The sequence below is a fragment of the Anser anser genome (genome assembly GCF_964211835.1).
Source record: "Anser anser genome assembly, chromosome: 1".
NCBI lineage: Eukaryota > Metazoa > Chordata > Aves > Anseriformes > Anatidae > Anser > Anser anser.
The window spans coordinates 15,800,459-15,824,686 of record NC_139720.1 but is presented as its reverse complement, the minus strand read 5'-3'; the positions used below and the strand labels follow the sequence as shown (position 1 = coordinate 15,824,686).

The window sequence follows — 24,228 nt, the reverse complement described above, 5'->3', positions numbered from 1 at the left end:
TTACTCCCTATTTCAGCTCACAATCAAATGAGCCCTAAAACCAACAGGGTTACTTGAGAAATACCTGCTCACGTTCCTTCCCCACTTTCTCTTGGGAATTAAGGCACCGTTTCCCAGGAGAGAAAGACAGCAGCGGGGCAAAACCCAAACCATTCCTGCTGAAAGCAGGACAGAGCTTTTGCCCAGAAACACAGCTGAGAGGAACAGGGCTGCCACAGTAGTCTGCAAGACATGCTAATGAATACGCCTTACAAAGGTTAAATTTCTTCATGTGCTCCCTTCTCCAGTATCATGTTAGAGACAAAGATAAAAATACATGATTTTGATCTTGTTCCTGACCCAGAAAACGATCATATTAATCACCATCAGGATTTGATTTCCCTTGGGAAGCCCAATCCTTTCATTTCTTTCCATACTCCACTCACTTTTTGCCCACAACACAGGTAAACATGACAAAAAAAAAACATTTCAATGAACTGTTTTCTCTGGAACCCCCTTGCACATCCTGGCTAAGGTAATTAAAATGTGTGGTGCAAGGCTAAGTAGCACCAGCTGTGATGACCAAACCCTCTGCAGGGAGAAGGCAACTGGCCCCAAACAGCGAAGTTCAGCCGATCCTGCACTCAGTCTGCAATGCAGTGCCTCAGACCTGGAAGTCAACCCCAAATTCTCTCCCATTAGCAGCCAGCTGTCACGCAAGCTCTGCTCTAGCCAGAACAATACGAATACGCCACACGAGGATTTAAGACACACCAAGCCACTTGGCTGTTTTATGTGAGAATAGAAAATAACATTTACATTCTGATACAGAGTCAACTGAGATCAAAACCTCCGCCGGTGCCGTCTGTTCCACGCGGATCAGAAACAAGGGTTAGGACAGAGCCCAGAGCGCAACCAGCCTGAGCAGAAGTAGGCAAAAAGCCTCGGTGGGAAATGCCAAAGAGATTTGGGAACCCAGAACTTACAGCTTCTGATCTTCTTGCTCACTAGGGACAAGAGTTTGTTTCTCAAGTTGCTGGAGTTTTAAATAGTGTTTTTAAAAAAAAAAAAAACACAGAAAACCATAAATTCAAAGAATATAAAAAGACCAAACTTGGCTGTCAATCCCAAGGACCTGCCTTCCTGTCTTTCTCAAGAGTCAAACTGGACAAAGGTCTTTCCTCATTTCCTGCATTTTATTTAGTATTTTGTGTAATTTCTCAATTTCAGAAGCCCTTTGCTTTGCATAGCAAATCAGCTAAATTATTTATACTGTGCTCATCACCAAGATCCAGGTGTCCAGTAAATTACATGAACAGAAGTCAGCAAAATCTGACAACGCTGGAGATCTTTATTTTCCATAGTCAGTCCTCCTTTCTTTTTTCTTTTCTTTTTTCCTTTTTTTTAATATCCAGTATGGTGAATAAGGCCAGGGTCAACATAATCTCCTAATACGTTATTAAACCAATTTTGCTGAGAAGGAATCACACTGATTATTTTTCACCCTGATGGAGTAACTGTTTAACCACAGGTGTGTGCCAGTAGTTCAGCAGTAAGAGGATGTTCTTCAGTTTCTCAAAGCACCGTCTACATCAATAACATTCACTCTCAGTAGCATATTTACAATATAAAACCGATATTGCTCTTTTCATTTATTTTACAAAAACCTTCATGAACAATCAGGATTAACTCCGCGTATCACTTATCATTTGTCTGCAGCTGAATGGTTCAGATTCCCCAAAGCTGGGGCTAACTTGGGGACCACCTCCACTGCTCCCTGCCTGGACTAGCAGACTGCCCAGCTGGCCTGAATCCCGTGTTTCTACGGTATTTAACTGAACCAGAGCAAGGCAGTTTCTTGCTCTTGCTCTTTTTCCTTATGTGCTAGCAGCAGGGGTACAACGAAGGTTGCATCAAAGCAACTTCTTTACTTAAGAAAGGGGCGTATGAAGAGTTTTCCTCATCTGTTGCTAGGGAGCCAAGACTACGCTCAGAAGCCTTATTTGAAAGGTTTCTAATTCCACCTCAAAAACCAGCACCAGGCACACGGGAACCCATTCTCAGGGGCCTCGAGAACTTCCACACTAAGCACCAGAAGCGATATTGTCACTGCTGGCTACGCGGCCGTGTGGAAACAGAGGCACAAACCTGCTCTGCATTAAGGAATGGTGAGACCACAAAGGCAGCAGCTACGACCAACGTTATGGCTTGGGCTCCATCTTACTCCCTGAGCTCTCTCTCTCAAGCAGGACTTCCCAAAATCACTCCCAGCCTATAAGAATGGCATCTTAGCCCCCACCCTCAGCCATCGCAAAAGAACAAGAAAACCCAAACCCAGTTTGCACGCCTAGAAGAAAAGAACAGCTTTGCTACTGTCCCTCTTTGCCTGCTGCCCGGCCCTTCCACACATCCCACTTGGTCTCTGTCCCCCCTGGAGCCCGCTAGCCTGCCCAGGCACAGAACCAAGGCCCGTAAGCAGACGTTCCAGTGCCTGATGGCAGACATCACAAAGACGTTCAGCTTGCCCATGAATACTGTACTGGCAGGAACGCTCCTTCAATCCCCAGCTGGTCCACCGCACCGGTCTCAGAACTTCCCATGACTCCATACGCGCTTAAAAAGACAAAAAGTTACAGAAATTTTGTTTGCTGCTTTGTTGTTTGTTTTTTTTGTAGAGGCTTCATTTTTTCCGCTGCCCATCAGTACTGTCTCTGCATATTGCACAATGTTTTCTTTATTATAAAAAAAAACGTCTTCTGTATCAGGCAGGATGAAAGAAAACTCTCTCAGGAGGCGCTAATGCGTGTTATTGTCTGTACTTAGAGGTAAGTGGTTGCTTGTGTGGCCATCAGGAAGTGGGACCTAGTTAAACGAAAACCAAATGTTATTAGCAGCTTGTCTGGGAACATTAATCCACCACTGCCACCCCAAAACCACATTTCTTCTCCAAAATTTGTACAATTTTTATTACACAAATCTATTTACCTTCCCTTATCTCCTCCCACTCACCTAACTTTGCCAGCTGGCAAACTTGAACAAAATTTGAAGACAAGGCTCCCTATAGGCTACATGGAAAAAGTACAATTAAAATAAAATCAAGTAGCTTCTAAGGAACATCACTATTAATGTCCAACGTAAAAGACTGCTCAGTTCTTCCACACTGCTTGACAGTAGCCCACAGGCTGACCAGCAGTAACACTGGATACTTATTTAACACCTATAAAGTAGTTTTTCTTACCGACGTAGATCTGTAAGAGCCCAGTCTGAACCGGCAAAAAATAACTTCTGCTACAAATCTTCCAAAACCATGTAAAATTCCTACGATGTCAAACAAGATTTAAATTGTCACAAGAAGTAAGACCAAAGTATTTATGGAAATATTACAACAAAACTCTATGATACCTAAAAACAATGCAGTGCAATACACCAGTATGTGAAATGCTAAGAAAATAACTACAAAAAAAAAATGGAAGCATCAAGGAAGGTAACAAAATTCTAACATTCTGAAACGCATCAATAAAAACAAAAACAAGGCTATCCAAACAAATCTAATCCCCCCTGCCTGGCTTCAACGGGTGAAAATACACTCTGTGAGAAAAAACATTACTTTGAAAGACAGCTCTTTTACTACACCCTCTTCAAGTGAAAGCCAAGAGGACAAATAACAGGGCATCTTGCTTACACGTTATGTTGCGACTAACAAAGCTAATTGTGCCCTTGGACTTGGTTTTATTTCCTCTGAAGACCAAATCCTGCAGTACGCTGACAAGTTACATATGGAAAACCCTCCCAGTGACTTCAGATGGAAATGCTACCTCAACTTTTGGCACTGATTTAGCACGAGAACCCAGCTACAGAAAATTCACAGAACGTCAGGAGGAAACAGCAGGCCCCCTCCAAACAAAGCGTTCTGGGACACTGACAAGGAGTAGCTTTTATTGCACATTTCAGGACTCCCTCTTATTTATCCATAACATACTCACAGTAACCTATAAAAAAAAGATCTAACAGGACATAAGAAAAAGGGAGAGCACTGACAGTTACCTGTAGTTGAAAAAATTCCCCCAATAATGCCACAGAGACGTACTAAGAACTGCCAAAAAGGCATGTGCTCTTCTGTCACCGTCACCATAAGTGAACTGATATCGTATTTCATGAATATTCCTGACACCCCGTGGCTGCCAGCTGCATGGTTAATTACTCTTTCCTGAGAGATGGGAGAGAAACACAAGTTAGTTGCACCTTATTAGTCACAAGGAAAACAATCTTAACAGATGTGATGACAAAACCACTTCATCAGAGAGATGAGGGTCACGGTCTTGGTCTAGACTGTGAAATCAAGAGCGTGCACTGGTGTAACAGTGCCCCGACTCCTCCTACTTTACGCACTGCTATTAATCACTTAACTCAGGATGAGAACTTCAAGAAAACATTTATGGTGCTGAACAGCCTGAGCTGCGGCTATTTTCTCAAGAGGTACATGCAAATCTGCATACAGCATCTACAACTTGTTAGGCTTCACCCTTCTTCTTTAGGATCTTATGGCTAGATTTACGTGCCACAGAGGATTTAAATGCTGGTTCTTAGAAAGCATCAGGGAAGATCCTGAACTTGAATATACCATCATAAAAATTTAGAAGCATAACTTAAATTAGACCAATGCCTTTTTTTTTTTTCTCATTGGGTGCTTGCTCTGCTTCCTATTATGCTCACCACTGGCTTCTTACTGCATCCGCATTTTAGCCATGGCTAGCTGACCACCTCTCTCTGGGTCTGCACACGTGCCTACTCTTATACAATAAATACGTTAAGTTGTCCAGTGAATAACTGCTCTTAATAGCCTTTTCTTAATAGCTCATCTGCTGGGGGGGTTGGTTTCCAAAGGTAAACACAAGCAAAATTTACAGGCAACAGGGCTACCTACTGAGAGAGACCGAGCAAGTACATAATGCCACTTCGCCTCCTCTATTGACAAGTTTTTCTCCCTCACAACTTGAGAGTGTTGCAACCTTCCTACTAAATAAAACTGCCATCCTAATCTCTGAACTTCCTTTTAACCCAAGACTTCCTCCATAACTTTCCCTTTAGCTGCTGGTTTTAATTAAGCTTTTTCACAAAGATTCTTTTTTTCTTGGCTTGTGAATAAAAGATCAAAATGTAGTTCAGAGCCTGGAAATGATGAGACACGTAGCTGGTACATGTAAGGCCTTTTCTCTTATTTCTCTTATAAGTCTTTTAAACTGGTATCTTATGATTTGCTCATGCACCATACTGCAATAATTACTTCCTTCATAGATTCAGCATTAAAAGTTTCTCCAGGCTCAGAAGAATTGGAAGCTCTCCAGTCTGAAGAATAATTAAAGTTAGTGGTTCAACAAAGGCTAAACAAGATAGCTGAGAGACAGAAATGCCGTGTGTTTTGTTTCATACACATTGTTTCCATTTCTAACACTCCACAACCAAGCTCATGACATCGTGACATGCAATTTTCACTCTGCTTCCCACACAGACAAAAACCTAAAGGGCTAAGTATTTTTAAGGCTACACACGAGGTTACAGACCTGTAACTTACAGGACTTCCCCACCACCACTAGCATCTAGGCAAAATAAAAACGACTGGACTCTATCATTAATTCTAGTAGCAGACTCCAGATTTAGAAATGCAAAACATTAATGCAAGAAGTTACCATGCATCAGCAAGCATATGGATTTGAACATCAGAATCACACTATTTACACACAAATCCAGCGCACTGGAATATTTTATAGTCTACGTTTGTAATAGGGGAGGTTTCAAAAACTAAGCCTCAGTTCTCACATTTGAGCTTTTGTTAAGACCAATCACTGCTAGATTTTCCCCTGCATGGTTCTCTCTTATTTCCACTTACCCTTTCTGTCACTGAAAATTGATGAGTTTCTGCTGAAATTTTATACGTGTGGAGTTTGGTTGGCACAACTGTGATAAAATACTGGAACATCTGGTTGTCTAGAAGAAAACAAATTTCACTGTTCAATTAAGTACAGAGTAAAAAGATCATCTGAGACACAGTCATAAAGAAGTCAAACAAATACTGTGTAAGACAGTAAACCAACTACACCGTTTGCAGTAGGGACATTCTTCAAGGGATCCTAGAACTGCCAAGACTACTTCAGCACAATCTACGTGAACAAAGTTTACATGGGGCAAGGCCTACATCAGGTTTGTACTCAGAGAAATTTACATTTTACCTACATAACAAAAGATTCATTAAAGTCAGGCCACTCAGATCTGTAAATGAAATGCATTGCGTTTCCCAGGGCAGTAGAATGAGTTTCACGGTCACATTTCACATGATACAAACTGCCACAGGCATATCTATCTTGACAATGGTTTGAACAGATTTTAGGCATTTAATCATCTATGTAAAGCCAGAATCCCTTCAAAACTCGTTATGGTTTCCTCTCTTGATTAGAGAGTCTGCTACAGACTTCTTCTAAAGCAATCAGTAGGCTTATGCATTTATGATTGCTCTGTCTTCACTCAATTCCCTTAGAGAACAAACATTGATAAATTGAAGCAATTTATTTCAATTACACAAAATCATTCTGGCTGGAACAGCCAACGTACCAAGGACTGACTTCAAAGCAACAGCAGCTTTAACATCCTGGGGATCACTTGCATGGGGAATAAGAGTCATCAGAAGATGAGACATAAGTATCTCTGTAAAGTAGGTTACTACTTTATTTATAGATGAGAAGACAGCAATATACTAAGGCTCCTGATGCCAGATATTTTACTTTTTTTTTTTTTTTTGGTGGAGGTGGGTTTGGGGGTTTTGTTTATTTTTGAGTGGTTTTTTTTGTCGTCGTTTTATTTTTTTTTTTTTCCCTGTTATGGCAACAATTGGTTCTATGACCCTCCTCTGTAGCACACAGTTGCAGAACTCTTCGCAACTACAGCAGGCGTACAGTAACTTCAGTACAAGCCTGAACTAAACTTCAAAACATCTTTAGCAAAACAGTGAGGTCCAACAATACCAATTTTAAAAAGAAACTGTCTAAGATGCCATGTAAGTAATCAAACAGTGCAATGTTCACTATCAAATTTAATAAGGCATATTATTTGTAAAGTCACACAAATCATGAAATGTGATAATGTTTTATATGTAATTACTGGAAGAATATACAAAACAAGATGCTTTTTTTTTGAACACACAACACTTACGGTCTGATGCTATTTTTTCTGTTCCATCCAAGGGATTGATAATTCCTGGAATAAGCTCTCCAAATGACAGATGATCTATTCTGTGTGAGAAGTTGTAGGCTGAAAAACAATACAGAAGAATGGAACGTTTTTAAACTATGAACTTCTGTACCTTTCTCAGAGAAAAGGACACACATAATTCTCACATTGGAAAACTTATTAATTAGGATACTTAAAACACCAGTGTGCATTTCATTGGATTTGTGCTTGTAATTGTAATAAATTCACATACGTATCTCAAACACAATTCGAATTCAAAGTATTTAGAACGAAATTCAGTTTCTGTACAAACGAAATTCTAAAACAAATTGTATCTGTATTTGAACCAACCTAGAAGCTGAAGAGCCAAAACTTCATGACAGGAAATTTCTTGTTCATCAAATACTGAAGTTCTACAATTCAGGTTGTTGCACATAACAATATTAAAAAGACTAAAATTTCATAAATTAAACGTACAGAGGAAACACAAGGCACCTGTCAAGTTATTACATTGCCTGATTTTGCAAAGATATCTGAATTCTACAACATTAAACACCTGTGCTAATGTACATTCACAGGCAGACGTGGAGATTTAAACCAATTAGATATCAAGTTCATTTTTCACAGTAAGTCACCCTTGCCTGTCAGTAAGTATTGCAACAACACACATTTAGTATCCAGACTCATAACCTAAAAAATGAAGCGTCTAGGGACAGAGGTCAAACATTTTTAACCTTTTGAAAAACAGATTTTGCAGGAAATTGGTATTTTGGACTGAAATACAAGAATTTCATATGGTATCTGTGTTATAACAAAATACATCCAAGATTCCTGTGTTATCATTATATTATCATTACTATAGAAGCAACTTATTAGTATTACCTTTAGGTATAGAAGCAACACTATTAGTGTTATCTATAGGTAACACAAATAGTATTACACACATAGGGGGAAGGTGAAATCCCTACTGAGTTACAACATTGAAAAGAATATTCTTCGCTCTCTTCTGCAATTCAATTGCCCAGCTAGACGACCTCTGCAGCAACAACCTATGTTAACATCTGAAACAGATGACAGCAGTCTGAAAGAAGCAATACTCGTTCATAAGGAGATAACAAAGAACTTACACTCATGGCTTACAAGGGCTGCCAAGTGTGCATGGCCTCGAGGGTGTGGTATTGCCCTAAAGAAAGTAAGATATGTTTTATGGAACACTCGTTCAATTAAGCCACGCACACACAGTTCTCCTAAATAGGATTATGCAGAAAAATTACCTCTCCCTCTCTATTTCAAGACTATACAGGGAGAGAATGTCTTTTCATTTATTTATATATGAGGACTACAACAACTAACCAGGTAATGACTCGTAACAATGAGGTATGAAGCAGGCCAGCGAAGGAAGCAATCCAAAAAAAAGCAGCAGAAGAGGAACAGCCTTAACAGCGATAGAATGTAACAATGAGCAAAAGGAAGCAAGGGAAAGCAGAAGATTATTCTGGGTTTAAAAACTGGAGACACAGAGAGAAGTTAGGATAGTCCACATGAAAGGCCAAAACAATTGGCTTTGAAAAGGGCTTAAAAAGCTGGACATCTAGGTGCAAATCAGAGAGGTGGTTCAAGACCAGACTATAGAGACACTTGGAGAAACATCCACACAAAGGCAGCAGTTGGAATTACATGTGGATAAATTAGAGAGTACGGACTGCATGTTAAGGTCTCTGCTGAAAGAGATGACAGGGAAGTGAGGACAGTGGAGTTGGAGAGCACAAAAAAATTAATACAAATTTGTATGGGATGTACCTAAGCTAATACCATTACAGAAGCATATCAGAAAGTCTCTCTTCATATCAAGATGAATGGGAATTTAGCTCCCTCACCATGGTTGTTACTACATCTCAGCTTTGAAAAGTCTGGACAGGCCCAGAGATGGAAAGCCGGTAGAAGCAATCCACTCCATGTTATATATTTACAGAGGGCCTGTTTTCAAGATGTTTCATCCTAGAAGTCAATGGAATTCATAACCACTACACTGAATGCAAGAAAGAAATAGCAAACTTATTTTAATAGCTTATAAGAAATTTGTTTTAACTGCTCCAGGAAATACACCACATGGAAAATGCATATGTATGTCACAGTTAATGAAAAAAGTAACTATTTAGAAGCTTAAAAGCATATAGACACATATACATGCATGTACTACACACAATGTAGAAGTCTTTTTTTTATTTTCAGAGACTGAACAGAACATACTTGCCCACAGTTATGTGAAAATTCCCTGCCACTTTATTGACATACAGATGGCCATGAATTCTGCATGCATCTGGAGACTGTAATGAATTATCTTCCCTGTTTAAACAAAACCAACATAAAGAGTACTTGAGAATATTTGTTAATAGAAGTAACAGTAGTATAGTTAGATTTTCTTTTTCCTGGCACAAAGATAAAGCATTATCATCTACCTCTCCTTACCATATTCTCCTGGAACTATATTAGGGATGGTAGAAGGGAGAGAAACGTATAAAGCTCAGCCCAAGGAAACCAATAAGTTTATGTTCATACTTGTATTCAGAGATCTGGCCTACAAAGCTAACATATAACACTTGAAAAACCGAACAGTAAACGTCCCAAGACCTTACGTATATCTTGCTGCCCTGTGATTTTTTTTTCCAATTATTTCTACCAGATATAGATTATTCTGAAAGTTTTCTTCCTACAATGAACAGAGCAAACTGTGCGTCACATTAATACTGTAGCAACAAGAGCTTTCAACATTTTTTTTTTTACAAAGCCTTCCCCTTCCCACACTGTACTATATAATATTCCCCTTCCCACGCTGTACTATACTGTACAATACTGTCTGTATTATGTGTGTGTACATATATAGTATGTACATATTTTTACATATATACACACACAAAAAAACCTGTAAGCCTTCTCCATGTTGGAAAACCCAGAGATTTTCATAAAACTGCAGCCCTCCAAAACCAGCATCAAATACACTATTTTAAAACGCAATTAAAAGCACTAACGCCTTCTTTTCTTCCAAACTTATCTTCAAGAAAAAATAAGCCCACAAAAAAATGAAATCTAATTAAATGGGGCTGGGGGAGAAACACCCCAACTTTTTCTTACCGTGGTGGCAATGCTGTAGAAGCACTTTTAAAAGCACTTTTGAATATCACATCTTGAAGAGAGTGTTCTTCCTGCAGCCTACTCTGAATTAGCTGCAGCATCCTAAAGGTTATACAGACAAGTGTGAAAGCATGCAATATAGAAATAGAAAATAAATTCACGATTATCAGCTTTAATTGCAGGTTATAAATAGGAAAGTTAGCAAGACTTCATGTCAGCATCAAAGCACTGTATTAAACATTGACAATCATATTTCATACAATCAAAAAATAAAAGTAAATATAGCTTACAGTTTTGCTGTTAATAGCAGTGCATTATGAAAATACCAAAGCTAGACAGACTCCCAAATAAGCTTTTTTTTTTTTTTAACAGAGTTATCAGCACAATGATCACACATAACCAAGCTATTCCAATTTCAGTGATAAACAGTGTGTCAACTACCATACACAGAAGATTCAAACTCATTTGCTTTGCCTGAATGTGCAATCTGTTATTATGGCTCCGCTTTGACATTCAGATGTCAAGCTGTCTTGTGTCACACATCTGAAGCCCCAATTAAAACCCGTGCTACCAAGTGTTTGCTCGGTAATGTAAGCTGAGTGAGTCTGTGTACTTATCTTGTCTTGCAACAGCATGACCCAATTCCACAAATCAGTCCAAGCCCAATGGAGGGATTCTTATCAAAGCCAACTACTAGAGCAGTCTGCAGGCCTCACATAAAGGCACCTTGTGCATTATATGCACAGCCTTGTGTAAAACACAAAAAAGAGATGTTTCCCCCACCCTTTTTTTACAGATCTCTCATCTTCTGGAATAGTATAGCTCAATTATTAACATATCTGTCAACAGAAGATGAGCTATTCTGGCAAACAAATATTTCTTCTCATGACAGCAAATGAACGGTCCCATAAAGAAATACAATCTTGCATACATTATCACACAAAATTAAACAAAACCCTAAGTATGCTTATAGCAAATTCATTACAAATGCCTGATATGACAGCATTTCACTGAAAAGAGCGAATTTTTTCTCATAGCAGAGATCTCAAATGATGAGAACAGCAAAGTAATTTTTTTCTCATAGGTTTGCACTCAAATTACAAGCAGGAGCTGTCAGACCCAAGACACGGCTCTGTTATGCAACTCAGGTATACCTCAAGGCCGCTTCCACTACAACTAACACAAGCATGCATCTCAGTACTTTAGAGTTACCTTTGCCATTCTTTTTGTTGTGGACTGAGTTCAAATACTACCTGAAACAAAAATAACACACCTAATAAAACACACAGAAAGCACTGGTCCTCTCCCTGAAAACCTAGAAGAGACCTGGTGGGGTGGGAAGTTGTGGGAGGCTAGAAACAAGCCCCCACTTGGTACCACATACTAGAGTTTATGAAAGGATTTTGCGCTTTAAATCCTCCCCCCCCCCAAAAAAAAAAATTATTCACTTGCTTTCATTTCTAACTTCAGAATCTTTTCCTAAAGCTCTACTAACTTGAGTTAGCAGTCCCTGCCCTTCTAGCCTTTGACTAATACAGGCTAGAAGAAGCATGAAGCAACAATTTAATTCTAAGTGCTACAATTGACATGCATGATTTTGATGAAAAAAGGCAATGAAATGAGCAGAGAAGCAATCGCTGGAAGACAAGGGTTCAGGTGCAGCATATTTCTAGGGTCATTCCTCGCTGAGGATGTCTGGAAGAGAAACTACCAGACTTCTCCTACTTCAATCTGGCAGTTTTCGGTAAATGATAAATTATTTGTATACAGTCTAATTACTTCAAAGGTTATCGTATTATGCAAGTCCACTTTAAGAGCATAGGCTTACACATTTCTAGCACTTTTGGTTTGCAATACAGAAATTAAAAGGATGCTTTTAAATTAATTTTGCCATTCCATAATATAAGGATATCGTGGTGACTTTTCACTTTCTTAGAATCACAGTATTCTTCTAGTTAAGAAGCAGTTAGATCAATTCTTTTTAGAGCTCTGACAGTTTTCCTTCCACATCAAACATTGGCATTTATCCCAAGAATTTAAAAGTGTAAAAATTAATAGCCGTAGAAATCAGTAGCTTGTTAAGAAGCACTGACCTGGGGCGTCTGCTGTGTTTGAATCTGCTGTTATTTGCAGAGAGTGAACAGAAATCGCAGTGTTAGCCTAGTTCCCTAGCAGATTCCTGCAGTGAGCACTGCAGACCTCACTCCAAGATCAGACAATACTTGGGGAGGCTCTACGCAGCCCAGCTGTGGCAAAAAAACGAAGAGATACAAGACAGCAAGGCAACCCAGCATCACAGAATGAACTTACTGGTTCATAGATTAGGCCATCCGCAGAGGCAACCATTGTTTCTGCTAAGTCCAGAACATCAGCCCCCACATCTGTTTTAAAAAGGGAGAAAAATATTGAGGCATATAGATGATCATAAACAAAAAAAGTGTTCAAGGTAAGATGAAGATTCACAGTACAGTGATAAACCTTCAGTGTAAGATACTGTGGAGAAGGGGAGAGGGCAACCCAACTCTGTATTTCTTGTTAACAAAGTCCAAACCAAAAGAGAAGCAAAGCTGTCAAGAAGTAGATTACTACAGGATGGGGTGTGTGTGTATGTGTGTTCAACCTATCAAACCTCAAAGTATCACGAGCTGATACACTGTGAGCAGAAAGAAACTCTTCACACTTGTGATATTTCCTCCCTGATGTACCACCTTCAGAGATGTTGTATGCACCATACATATACAAGTTTTCTAGGATCTGTTATGTGCAAGTGAGTGCTTTTTTTTGTTTCACAAGCACAGAATCCAAACCAAGACTAGCCAAAACATAGGATAGTTTTACTTCTCACATTTGAACAAAACAAAAAACCTTATAATTTCAGAAATTTCAAACTTTTGATGCTAACTAGAAAATATTTTTTAAAATTAAATTAAGTTTTCAGAGTAAGGAGGTATGACTTGTGAATTAATATTTGTGAGACAAACATAAGTACCATATAATTACACTAGTCAAAAAAAAGACTTGAAGATTTGGCTTGCGTTCCCGGTAGAAGCAGTACTCTCTCAGTCCAGGACAATTAAGATCACTGCATAGAACTAATGGTTCATTACCTAACTGTTGTCAAAAGAACAGCAAGCACTGCCTTTAAATGGGAAGGCGTTCATATGTTATAACCTAGTGGTTCCACTATTGTTTAACAATAGACCAGGTTAATATTTGCAAAGTTCATTACTGTGATAAATTCCTGCTGCTAAACCGTGTCTCACAATGAACTTTTAGAATATTCCAGGTAGAGACAGACTGGAACAACAAATCATTTTCTTTCTGAAAGACAAACCAAAGTTCTGCCAGATGTGAATGACACAGCATAAATGCTTTTTTTTCTTATCTCATACCAATTCTTTCAATGAGTCATATCAGTACACTACATGCCATCAAGAACAGAATAAATCCCAGTGTTAAAATAAATACTTTGAACAATATCCAGCCATACCGCAAGCAAAAGCATACACTAAGAGTCCTTACAGTGCTTTTAACCTTTCACCGTTGGATACTTACACTGACACCTCATGGCAACTGTAATATCAATATTGATTCTTAGCTTGCTGGAAAAAAAAAGGCAAAAAAAGTAATAATTAACAGTGAGTACAAGTATCAAGAGAAATATTACTAAACTTTGCAGATTACTTGCAGAAATACAGTCAAAGGACAAAATTCACACCAACAAATATAAACCATTTGAAATTTGGGTGAACCAATACAGTTTCTATTATTAATGCACTGAGGACTGTTCATAACTTAAGAGATAAAAACTCTCCCTATAGTCATAGGGTTCTATCATCTCTAGGGATCTACTACTGGGAACTCAACTGGCCACAACTAAGTCACATCAGCAAGTGATTCAACGTTGTCTCAGCTCAGGATCAGACACAGTCTGAGCAATTACAGTGATACCAATTTACAGTGGTTTAAATTGTCACAGAACCACAGGCTGAGTGATAAACCTGCACGATCTAACTGCAACGCCTGCCGCAGGAAGCCTCCCAAGTCCCGTAACTGTTTCTTAAGCACCGGACTCTCCTTCCCTTCTGTGATAACTTCACTAGGGAAGGGACCTATTTTAGAAAGACCTAAGTGTGGAACTCCTGTCTGTCTGAATGGATTTTCTCTAAGGAGAAAAAACTTGATTTTGATGCTTCTCCCTTACATTTCTCCCATTCTTTATTCTTTTTATTACAGCGCCCTTTGGTATTTCTGACGTACAAGGCACCCGATTAATATACATATATTTAGCTTGTTACCACAGCAACCAAGTCAAGTCAAACAGCTTTTAAAGTTCTTTCAATTCCAGACGTGTGACATTTAGAGGTGCTCAGTATACGAAATCTCTAACTTCACACAGAATCAAGGGTGCCTGGCATCACCTCAGGGAGAAAGGCAAACGCAATCCAGAGAACCACATGAAATCCACAGCAAATGTATCCTCAGTGATCCTGGGGCCCATAACAACAGACAAGATCAGAAGCAGCCTCCAGATAACCCAGTTCTGAGTGCTCAAGTTTCATCTGCAGCAGCATTTCATGGTATAACGGCAATATACCAACTGTAAAAACTAGCATCATGCAGCCTTGGTGGGCTTACACAGCTGATGGGGAGCTACATATTACAATGTCCTCTGAATCATTAGCAAATAGATCCTCACAGCTCTCCTTCCCCAACACACCTACACTATTTTGACTTCTTCATTGCAGTAATCTCAGTTTCTCTTCTTCGCAGAGTCCAGGAAAAAAGCCGCAAACCAATCAACAAAAGATAAGTTACCGCCCCCCCCCCCCCCCCCCCCAGTATTTCACTTCTATTTCAACCATTAATTGCTTGCAAGTCACAAGAATATCTCACATCTAGTCTTTCCTGAAAGGCAGACAACTTCAATTTTAAAATTATAATGAATAAAAATTACCTAGTAAAATCCTTGTCTACTTCATATTCGTACTTCATCCACGTGTCCCGATACACCATAAATTCCATTACAGTCAGGAAAGCTATTGTTGTGAATGCTATCAGAGAAACTGAACAATTAAAAGAAAATTAGACTGTGACAAACATTCAGGAACAAAAGCAGGCCAAAATTTTAACGCTCCACAATCTGAGCATTACCAGTACAATACTGGTATCTTTGATTGGTTTATAAATCCATAAGCTGCTCTTAGAAAAGTGTTTTCATACCTACAGTATTTTCTTTCGCATAGGAAAGGAAAAGAAAAAGTCATACATTTGCATCAAGAAAGGACTTCTCATATTAAGTACAGTCAAACACTAGAATAATGGGGAGGTTATGAAATCCCCAGGGGATTTAATAATAGGTTAGATACTCCTGAGCATAAAACACAGACAAATCACTGTCAGAGTTGGGCTAGGCAAAGATAATCCTAATTTCAAGTATGAAAAAAGGAATAGGTGAACTCTGAAGCCCCTTCAATCCTCCATTTCTCTACAAATTATGTTTTTATTTTTTTTTGATATCTAGTTTTAGAGCCAGGAAGCAGGCAGGTAACAAATAATACGCATTGCGTACACCATCCAGTAAGCAGAAGGTACCCTTATCAGGGCACATCAGGAACATTTCAAACTGAAGCTTTCACCTGAAGCTATGCAACAATCATATATATAAAGACCTTCACATCAAGGCACACCATGAAAGCAGACGCACTAATCAGTTAATTCTTCTGGCCATGTCTCCTCTTGGAGGCCAGCAGCCCAGCCACGCACCGTCGAAGCTGGAGCCATACTGCCTATCCAAACCCACCAGGAAACAATCCGAGCAGCAGATGCTTTCTGGGCAATTCTGAGCAAGGGAATTTGTGGAACTGAGTAGGTGAAATTAAGTCTTTTAGACTAGACTCTCTTTTCTGAAGGCTCTCCCAGCCTAGAGCCAGAGTCAAAATTCATCCGGAGGGACTAGTCCTTCTTTTACAATGGGTTTTAAGACACTGAAAGGCTGTGAATAGAGTCCTGAGATGTTTTGCATCCCTGTCACACCAGAAAACAAGCCTGGTACTTGAATTCTGAATGAAGTGGAAACACTATAATCTATGCCACTACAAATTCTGAATAAGACAATCATATACTGTCCTAAGGCTATTGGTATAAACCATATAAAGAATGCTACAGTAACTGCTGGTGCTGAGAAATCCTTAAGGCACCCTTCAACAAAGCGAAGTTCTCATGAAGTATGATGCTACACCAGAAAAGAGGATTTTTAGTCATTTATTTTGTTGTAATTTGCAGGGGGAGGGGGGGAAAGCACCTCACTTGCTTCATCTGGAACTGGGCTTTTTAAAATTAACAAAGAGTAATTTCATTACCTCTTAGAGGTTGTTTTACATTCAAGAACCCTTTAATTATTAACAGTGCAATTCAGGAAACAGCAAATACGGATCCTTGTGATATTTACTTCTACACTATAAATCGTGTAATGACTTCAAAGGCTTATCCGCAGATTGCAATTGCTTCTTGTACTTTTTATTCGACTCTGTTTCCGAAATAATTACACATGAGAAGATTTTTGTTCTCTATTTCAAACTGCTAGCAGTTTCCTATCTAACTGTGAACCATTCCAATAGTCCAACAGATGAAGTCACTGCTTCTGTATCAGGCTGCCTCTAACACAACCCAACTACAGGCAAAATTTTCCGGTCAGATACAAATAGAAAAGGTACTTCTTATAGCTACAGTATTCTGAGAGAAGCTCAAGTGACAGTACAAGCACATGCCCTGGAGTAAAGTGGTTAGTCCTTCAAAGGGCTTTCCTTACTCTTAAAATAAATGCATCTTCAGGACAAGAAACATTAGAAAGCTGCTCTTCATCCTGATGCTCAGTTCTGCCGGCTTTGAGAATGGAGAATTCTGAGAGCTGGAAATTTTTTCTTCCTCTTTATAAAAGCATAAGCGCTGAATCCAATCTGCCTTTCGCTCCATGCTGACACAGTCTTAGCCAGAAACTTTACGCCGAGAAAAGGAAAGGGCTTAGTGGGATTCCACAACTTACAGTTTTATTATGGCCTTGGCACACTGCACTTCCAGCCATAATCATTTCAAAGTGTTTACAGGGAATGTTTACATTCGTTTGAGTCTTTCATCAGTTTTGCACAAAAGTCTCCCTTGAGATGAGCGTTAACTACATCTATCAGGAGAAGATAGCTGTCTTTACATGAATGAGATCAGCTCCATCAGTCCACAAAAGAAATCAAGACACCAATTTTGGCTAGTTTCAAACAAACACACATGCCTGCCCTCATCCAACTGAAGGTTCTATCCTCAGAGCACCACGTCAGCATCCCAGGAAGGCCTACCTGTTCCTCCGCTTGCTGAAGTCTCCACATAGCTTTCAGGAACCTTTGGGAAGGCATCCAGTTCTTTCATCAAATTCAACGTCTTCTTCCGATTCAGTCGCCTCATCTTCAGCACACTCCTCCACTTCCTCCTTCATATATTCCCTCTGAATCGAGAGTAAATTGTTGTGATTAAAAGATACAAACAATTTGGCTCTGCCTTAAAACCAACTGACAGTAACGTAGCAATTAAAACCTAAGAAATGTGCTTTCCAGAAACACACTAGACAGTAGGATGGTCATTTTTGCTTCAAGAGAACGACTGAATTTGGCATGTACCCTGCTACACACATTCCAGCCACAACCAGTACACTCAGCAGTTAATTACTGTGATTCATTTACTTCTCAATGAAATTCCTACTCACATTGGACATACAGAATTTTCATTCAAAAAACAAACTTAGTTCTGAAGTAAGCTTGCTAAACAGACCTGACAATGCACGGAAGTCATCCACTTAGCAAAAAATATAGAATTGGCTGCATAAACTCAAGGATTTCGAACTGCTCTGGGCTCCTGTATCCAGCCAATGTGGACACATTATATACTGAAGAGAAAAAAAAATAATGCATTTTGCATTTTTACTTTCACAGCTTTAGAATTTTATGATCATAACAGGATTTTTTTCCTATAAAAATGCCCCCAAAGCAAATTAAGCATCAAATCCTAGCTCTGTCCTTCAGAATCCTTTTTGTCCGTGACACAAACTCATTTTCACTTGGAGTCATTGATACATTAAGCAGCACGATGCTGAGAGAAGCAGCCTGCCCCAGAAGCAGTTTTAAACTGTTTCCAAACTCTGCAAATGCGCTCACAACGCTGTCCTGCCAACACACCGCATGTTTTAACAAGCTGGCACTGCTGCCTTCCTCCTGAGGAAGTGCTGCACTTTGCCCTGAAGCTGAGAAAACCACCGTGCATCTACTAGATTTGGAGAATATGTCATATTATCGTACCTTGTTTAAAGACACCAAGGCAGGCAAGCTAAGCTACCAAGGTAACACGTGAGACACTCATCATCGTCTTGTAAAAAATCTGCTAATTTCTCTCCCCCGTTCCAAGAGCACATTGCGCCTCCAACGTGGCCTAGTGAAATTACTTCAGAATTATTCCCTGTTCCGCCCCTCCCCGGTGTTATGCAGACTTTGCTACTGTGAAATAGTAAGTAGGCTTTACTGGAAATGGAAGTTCACAGACCAAGAATCACGATCTACATCTGTCATTTTCTCACTACAGAAGTTTGCTTCGGATCTTAGTGAGACTGTACAGGCCCTGCACTTGGGAGCAGCAGCCAAACCAGCCTGCAGGGACCAAGAAAATAACACTGTGCATTACAGAAGATTTGAGGAGAATGCAGTTAAAGCAGGAAGAAAAGACGGATGCTGGAACAGAAGTTTGGTTATGCAGCATCAAAAAAAAAAAACAGAGAATCTAGGAAGGAAGGTCCGGAAGGTCTTGTCCTTACTACACTACATAGTTGTGGTTTATGGGATCATCTCAACTGCACTCAAAGCAATTTGGGGAAAAGCTGGGAAACTTAGGCACAAAGATACGGCAAAGCTGCTGCTTTGCTGCAGTGACTGCAGCCGTAACGTTTGTTAGCACAGAGGAAACACTGGATGGGGTCGCCTGCTGTCCTACAGACAGCCCTGGCATCGGTTCAGCCCCATTTCACATTCACATTTTCTGTACTGCGTGTGGAAATAGGACAGACTCAGGGAATTTGAACACACTTTAACAAGAAACTTTCTAAACCACCCCGTGCGGGTGGGCAGGGCATTTCTGTGTTCTCCAAGCACCGTGTTTGTTGATGTGTCTTTAATCCCATACCCACACCCCACGTATAGGGCCCCGAGGGGCACGTTACCTTCCTCCAGGCCCACCTCAGGCCCCGGTCACCGCGCACACTACGCCCCTACCCCACACCACGACCCCCGGAGCCACCTGCGCCCCACGGGGTGCAGCAGTCAGCCCCCCACCCAGCCCCTCCGCCACGAACACCCCACAAACCCGAGGGACCGGCTCAGCCCCGCCGCTCTCCCGGTTGGAGCCGAGCCGTGCCCCCCTCCCCGCCTCCCCCCCCCGTACCTGTGGCGTCTCCGGGCGGCGGGCGAGGCCGGGGGCAGGCGGGGGGCCGCCCCGCTCACCATGGCAGCGCGGCTCGGCCCGGCACTGCCCCGCTGCCTTCCCGCCCGCCCGCCCGCCGCGCGCATGCTCGCCCCTCACACGGGCATGCGCCGCCCGGCGCGCCGAGACGCTGACGGGGCTGAGGGAGGGAGGGGGCGGCCGCCTGGCGAGCGCGGAAAGGAAGCGAGAAATAAGTATAATATATATGTATATATAAAGTTTTCTCCTATATATGTTGGCAGGAAGGCAAATCTCTTCTATATATACATATATATTAGTTTCAGAGGTTACAAGGGGGCTTAGAACCTCCCCTTATCGTGAGGAACTGCCCCGAGTGCGGAGCTGTGCCGGAGCTCCCCGTGCTCACAGTTAAGGATCAGCCAAAGGGGCTGAGCTGAGGTAAATTACACGTAGTTGGGTGAATTAGGGGTTGCCAGTGTGGAGAGGTTTCCCCCACTGTAAATCCTTTGGGTTTCTGAGGCTCTTGAGGATTGTTAATTCCCTGCTGCATCAGGATCCAAAGCCAGTGACGCTCCAACTGGAGAAGATCGTGCTCCGAAGAGGGATGAACAGATACCACACATTTGTGAAATTCAGAAGTCAAGTGATCAGTTAGAGAACAGCTGTTTTAGAGTCACAGAATCCTTAAGGTTGGAAAAGCCCTCCAAGATCACCTGGTCCAACCACCCCCCTACCACCAATGTCACCCACTAAACCCTGCCCTAAGCACCACGTCCAACCTCTCCTTGAACACCCCCAGGGACGGTGACTCCACCACCTCCCTGGGCAACCCGTCCCAGTGCCTGACTGCTCTTTCTGAGAAGAAATGTCTCCTCATTTCCAGCCTGAACCTCCCCTGGCACAACTTGAGGCCATTCCCTCTAGTCCTGTCACTGGTTACCTGTGAGAAGAGACCGACCCCCAGCTCCCCACAGCTTCCTTTCAGGTACCTGTAGAGAGCAGTAAGATCTCCCCTGTCAGCCGAAGGGGCTGAGCTGGGGTAAATTACGTGTAGTCAGGGTGAATCAGGGGCTGCCGGTGTAGAAAGGCTCCCGCCCCCATAAATCCTTTGAGTTTCTGAGGCTCTTGAGGATCATAACTCACTGCTGCATCAGGATCCAAAGCCAGCAATGCTCCAACTGGAGGAACATCGTGCTCCAAAGAGGGAAGAACAGATACCACCTATTTGTGAAGTTTAGAATTAGAGTGATCAGTTAGAGAAAAGCTGTTATACCAAGTATCTTTAAAAGGAAACTAGAGAAAGCACTACTGACCTGGTCTGTGGCAGCAATGGTATTTTAGGCACTAGGGGTCTATGGATATAAAAGGAGGCAACATCTATCAGACCTATGTTCGCTGTGGGGGAGGAGACTGTAAGACAAATAGTGGGGAAACTAACAGATTTTGAGCTCACAAGCACGTCTTCTAACTGGAATTAAGGCTGAGCTAATAAAAAGGTCCTACCTCCCACCACAAACCTTATGCCCTTAGTAATGGCAATGCTTATTTAACCCCAGAAACCAGAAATTTAACACTAAAGTCACAACACTTCCTTTTCCTTAACCCTGATGTCCCCTAGAGCCTTTCCAACAGTGCTACTACCAGAACAGACTCACAAAGCCAAACTGAACGTGGTTACTTTGTGCTACTGCCACAGCGCCTCAGTTCACAAGTAGCTGAGGAGATACAGGCATCTTTCTAGAGTCAGAAGGGGAGATCTTGGATATCGTTTGGGAAGTATTAACATCTCACTCAAGATCAACATTACACAAAGGAGAAGTGCAGTTTTTAAGACTTTTAACAAATTAAAACCCATTTTACCAAATATTAAACCATAACACCAAACATTTATACCGACAGATCAGAAATGAGACTGAAGACCACTGTATTTTTTGATGACACAAGCAAATAAAATCCACGCATAACCCCAGAAACACACAAAGTGAGCTTCACAGCATGTGTACAGATTTGCCCTTTTTAATAGTTTAGAGAAAAGAAGCAGAGCCACAACAAAATTGTTTCACCTAGCCTGTTAAAGTATACTGCAATTTGAAGAAGACAACAAAGTTTGTCTTGGCATTAACAGCATATGAGAAGGAAAGGAACCTGGAAAGGAGGAAGGACTACGAGCAGATCCAAAGAATACTTTTTGCTCTTTAGGGATAGGTGGACACTAGGCTTTGAAGAAGGAAAGAAGATACGGCAACATGCTTATGTTCTCACTGAATTCTAATCTGTTATAATAATTTTGGGAGCTATAATAACTGAACAACTGTATTAGAGTCAGAAAGAAAACATGGCTAGGAGAATGACACTACAAGAGACAAACGACTGGGCCAAAACCAACTTTATCTCCATTTGTTCCCTCATCTCAGGCACAACAGCAGGCAGCTTTAGCCACAGGACTTTAAGCTCCTGTATTGCGGTGCCAGTGTTCATGAGTATTATTCAGCAGCCAGGGATTTCACTGGCTAAGCCCTGCTTTCCCTTTAAAATGCTCTCAACACTACGGACTGGAAAGAGCAACGGAGAGATCTGGTTATTAGCTGTGCATCAGAGATGTTCAACAGATGTTCTCAGAGGCTATGAGCTACAGCAATCCAATCTGCTCACGGGTTTTGGCACTACTGCTCGATACCACACTGAGATGCTTCTTATAGAGGGGAAAAAAAAAAAGTAGCACAGGGAAAAAAACACAGCTTTGCACCGTTATATTTGTATCTACAGCTGTCTCTATAAGATTTTACGGGGGGAAAACACAATAAATGTTTTTCAGAATGTAAGAAAAATAGAGAAAGCAAGCGTTATACCCAACATTATCTATTTAAGTATACCACTCCTGCAATACCAGACCACTCTGACTCAAACCCTGCTCCTCTCCCGGTGCACCTGCGTGCTGTTTTCTGCACTCCTGATCCCACCGGTGCCGGCAGCCTCCCAGCACCTACCAAGTTACCTTCGGGAGCCTGAGGGAAGGAGGAAGAAACCCAGTTACTGACCACAGGCCCTGCAGGTGGGTGACTGAGCTGCCCCACAGCTACTGTTCGACACACTTTTATTTCAGTGCGGCGTTTAACAAGATCCTAAAGCACTCTGAATCACGAGTACAGTCACGTATGTAGAAATACAATTGATATAAAGGGGAAAAAAAAAAAGCACTTGTTAGCCCTAGCGATTTATGAAGTACCTTGGTGCTTACAAGGAGGGGAAGACCCCACAAAACGCCTCACGCCCGTACAGTTTAGCAGAATAGAGGAGCATAAAGACAAAAAGCAACAGCTGCAGGCTGCGGAGCACACCTGAGGCCGGGGAGAGCAGCGGGAAGGGCGGCTGAGGGGAGGGCGGCAGGGCTGAGGGGGGGACCGCGGGAGGGAAAGGAGAAAAGGGCCGCTTTACCGCAACGTGGAAGCACCGAGGTGGCATTTGAGGAGGAAGAAGCGCAGGTGCAAGAGGGCGAGCGTGGCGATAAGGGCTGGGAGTGGCCGCAGGGGGCGGAGGGGAGGGGGGGAGGAAAATGGCAGCGGGGCGCCGCGCCTCGGGGGCGGGGAAATGGCGGCCCTGGAGGACCCGGGGGCAGCGAGTGGCGGCCGCCCGGCGGCACAGAGCGGCAGGGGCACGGGCGGGGTTGGGAGGGGGGAGCTCAGCGCAGCCAATCAGAAGGAGCCGAGGAGACAGGAACCAGAGAGGAGGCGGCTGGGCGGGGCCGCGGCTGGGCTTGTCTGTCCCCGCCCTGAGGCGGACTCGGTGGTTCCCCCAGGAGGGCTGAGGGGGGAAGTGGGGTTTTCCCTCAGGTCACCTCAGCATCAAGTGTTCCCGGGGTCTCATTCCTCATACTGACTTCTTTTATTGCCAGTCTGATGTGAAACAACGTCTTCAGCAGTGTTTTTTTCCTATATATATATATATTTTTTTTTTTTTAATACATAATGATTGGGTCATACTCAGTAATTCCAGTAGCACTTGTTCCCTTGTCCTGTGGTGGCACAGCAATCCAGTTATGAGGAAAAATGTCTCAAGTGGGTAATAAATCAGACTGTCGGTACTACTTACGCCATCCCAATCGTTAGCTGCTGAATTTGGGAGGTGGGCAGAACCTCTTCTGGGGGCGTATTGGTATCAAGTTGGCATACGCACCCCAAATCATCAACAACGACCTTTCAAAGCACGTTCATGTGGCCCACGGCATAAATTCAACTTGCTTGGGAAAATAAGCAGTTGAAATTGCACCTTTCATTACAATCCCACCCAAGCACGATTTCCATGCAATAAAATAAGAGCTTGGGTGGTTTCCAACCTAAGAACCCCAGGGACCTGTAATAATGAGCCAACAATTACAAATGGTGATATTTTTGATAGTCCAGAGCTCAGGAGTCTTCATTAATA

At 41.8% G+C, this 24,228-nt stretch overlaps 2 protein-coding genes across 6 annotated transcripts in view; one reads left to right on the top strand and one right to left on the bottom strand.

Annotated features, from left to right (window-relative positions):
* Positions 1-1,353: 1,353 nt before the first annotated feature.
* Positions 1,354-23,379, bottom strand: ERGIC2 (ERGIC and golgi 2). 5 transcript variants are annotated; one of them, XM_083825961.1, is made up of 15 exons: positions 19,807-19,927; positions 18,151-18,265; positions 17,682-17,827; positions 15,290-15,398; positions 13,888-13,934; positions 12,643-12,713; positions 11,545-11,585; positions 10,333-10,434; positions 9,451-9,546; positions 8,328-8,383; positions 7,183-7,281; positions 5,867-5,964; positions 4,024-4,186; positions 3,218-3,297; positions 1,354-2,841 (listed from the first exon to the last, which is right to left on the bottom strand). In XM_083825961.1, the coding sequence occupies exons 3-15, from the start codon at positions 17,785-17,787 to the stop codon at positions 2,776-2,778; spliced, it is 1,134 nt and encodes a 377-aa protein (XP_083682087.1). In that variant the 5' UTR covers positions 17,788-17,827; positions 18,151-18,265; positions 19,807-19,927; the 3' UTR covers positions 1,354-2,775. The 5 variants fall into 5 exon arrangements, with proteins under 5 accessions (XP_083682087.1, XP_083682086.1, XP_083682088.1 ...); XM_083825960.1 differs by lacking the exons at positions 18,151-18,265; positions 19,807-19,927 and adding an exon at positions 23,242-23,379; XM_083825962.1 differs by lacking the exons at positions 18,151-18,265; positions 19,807-19,927 and adding an exon at positions 23,033-23,172.
* LAMB4 (laminin subunit beta 4) overlaps positions 20,112-24,228 on the top strand; it is a 58,740-nt gene continuing 54,623 nt past the window's right edge. The window contains exon 1 of the mRNA XM_083825524.1: positions 20,112-22,858. The gene's annotated coding sequence lies outside the window, so the exon portion shown is untranslated. The remainder of the gene's footprint in view (positions 22,859-24,228) is intronic.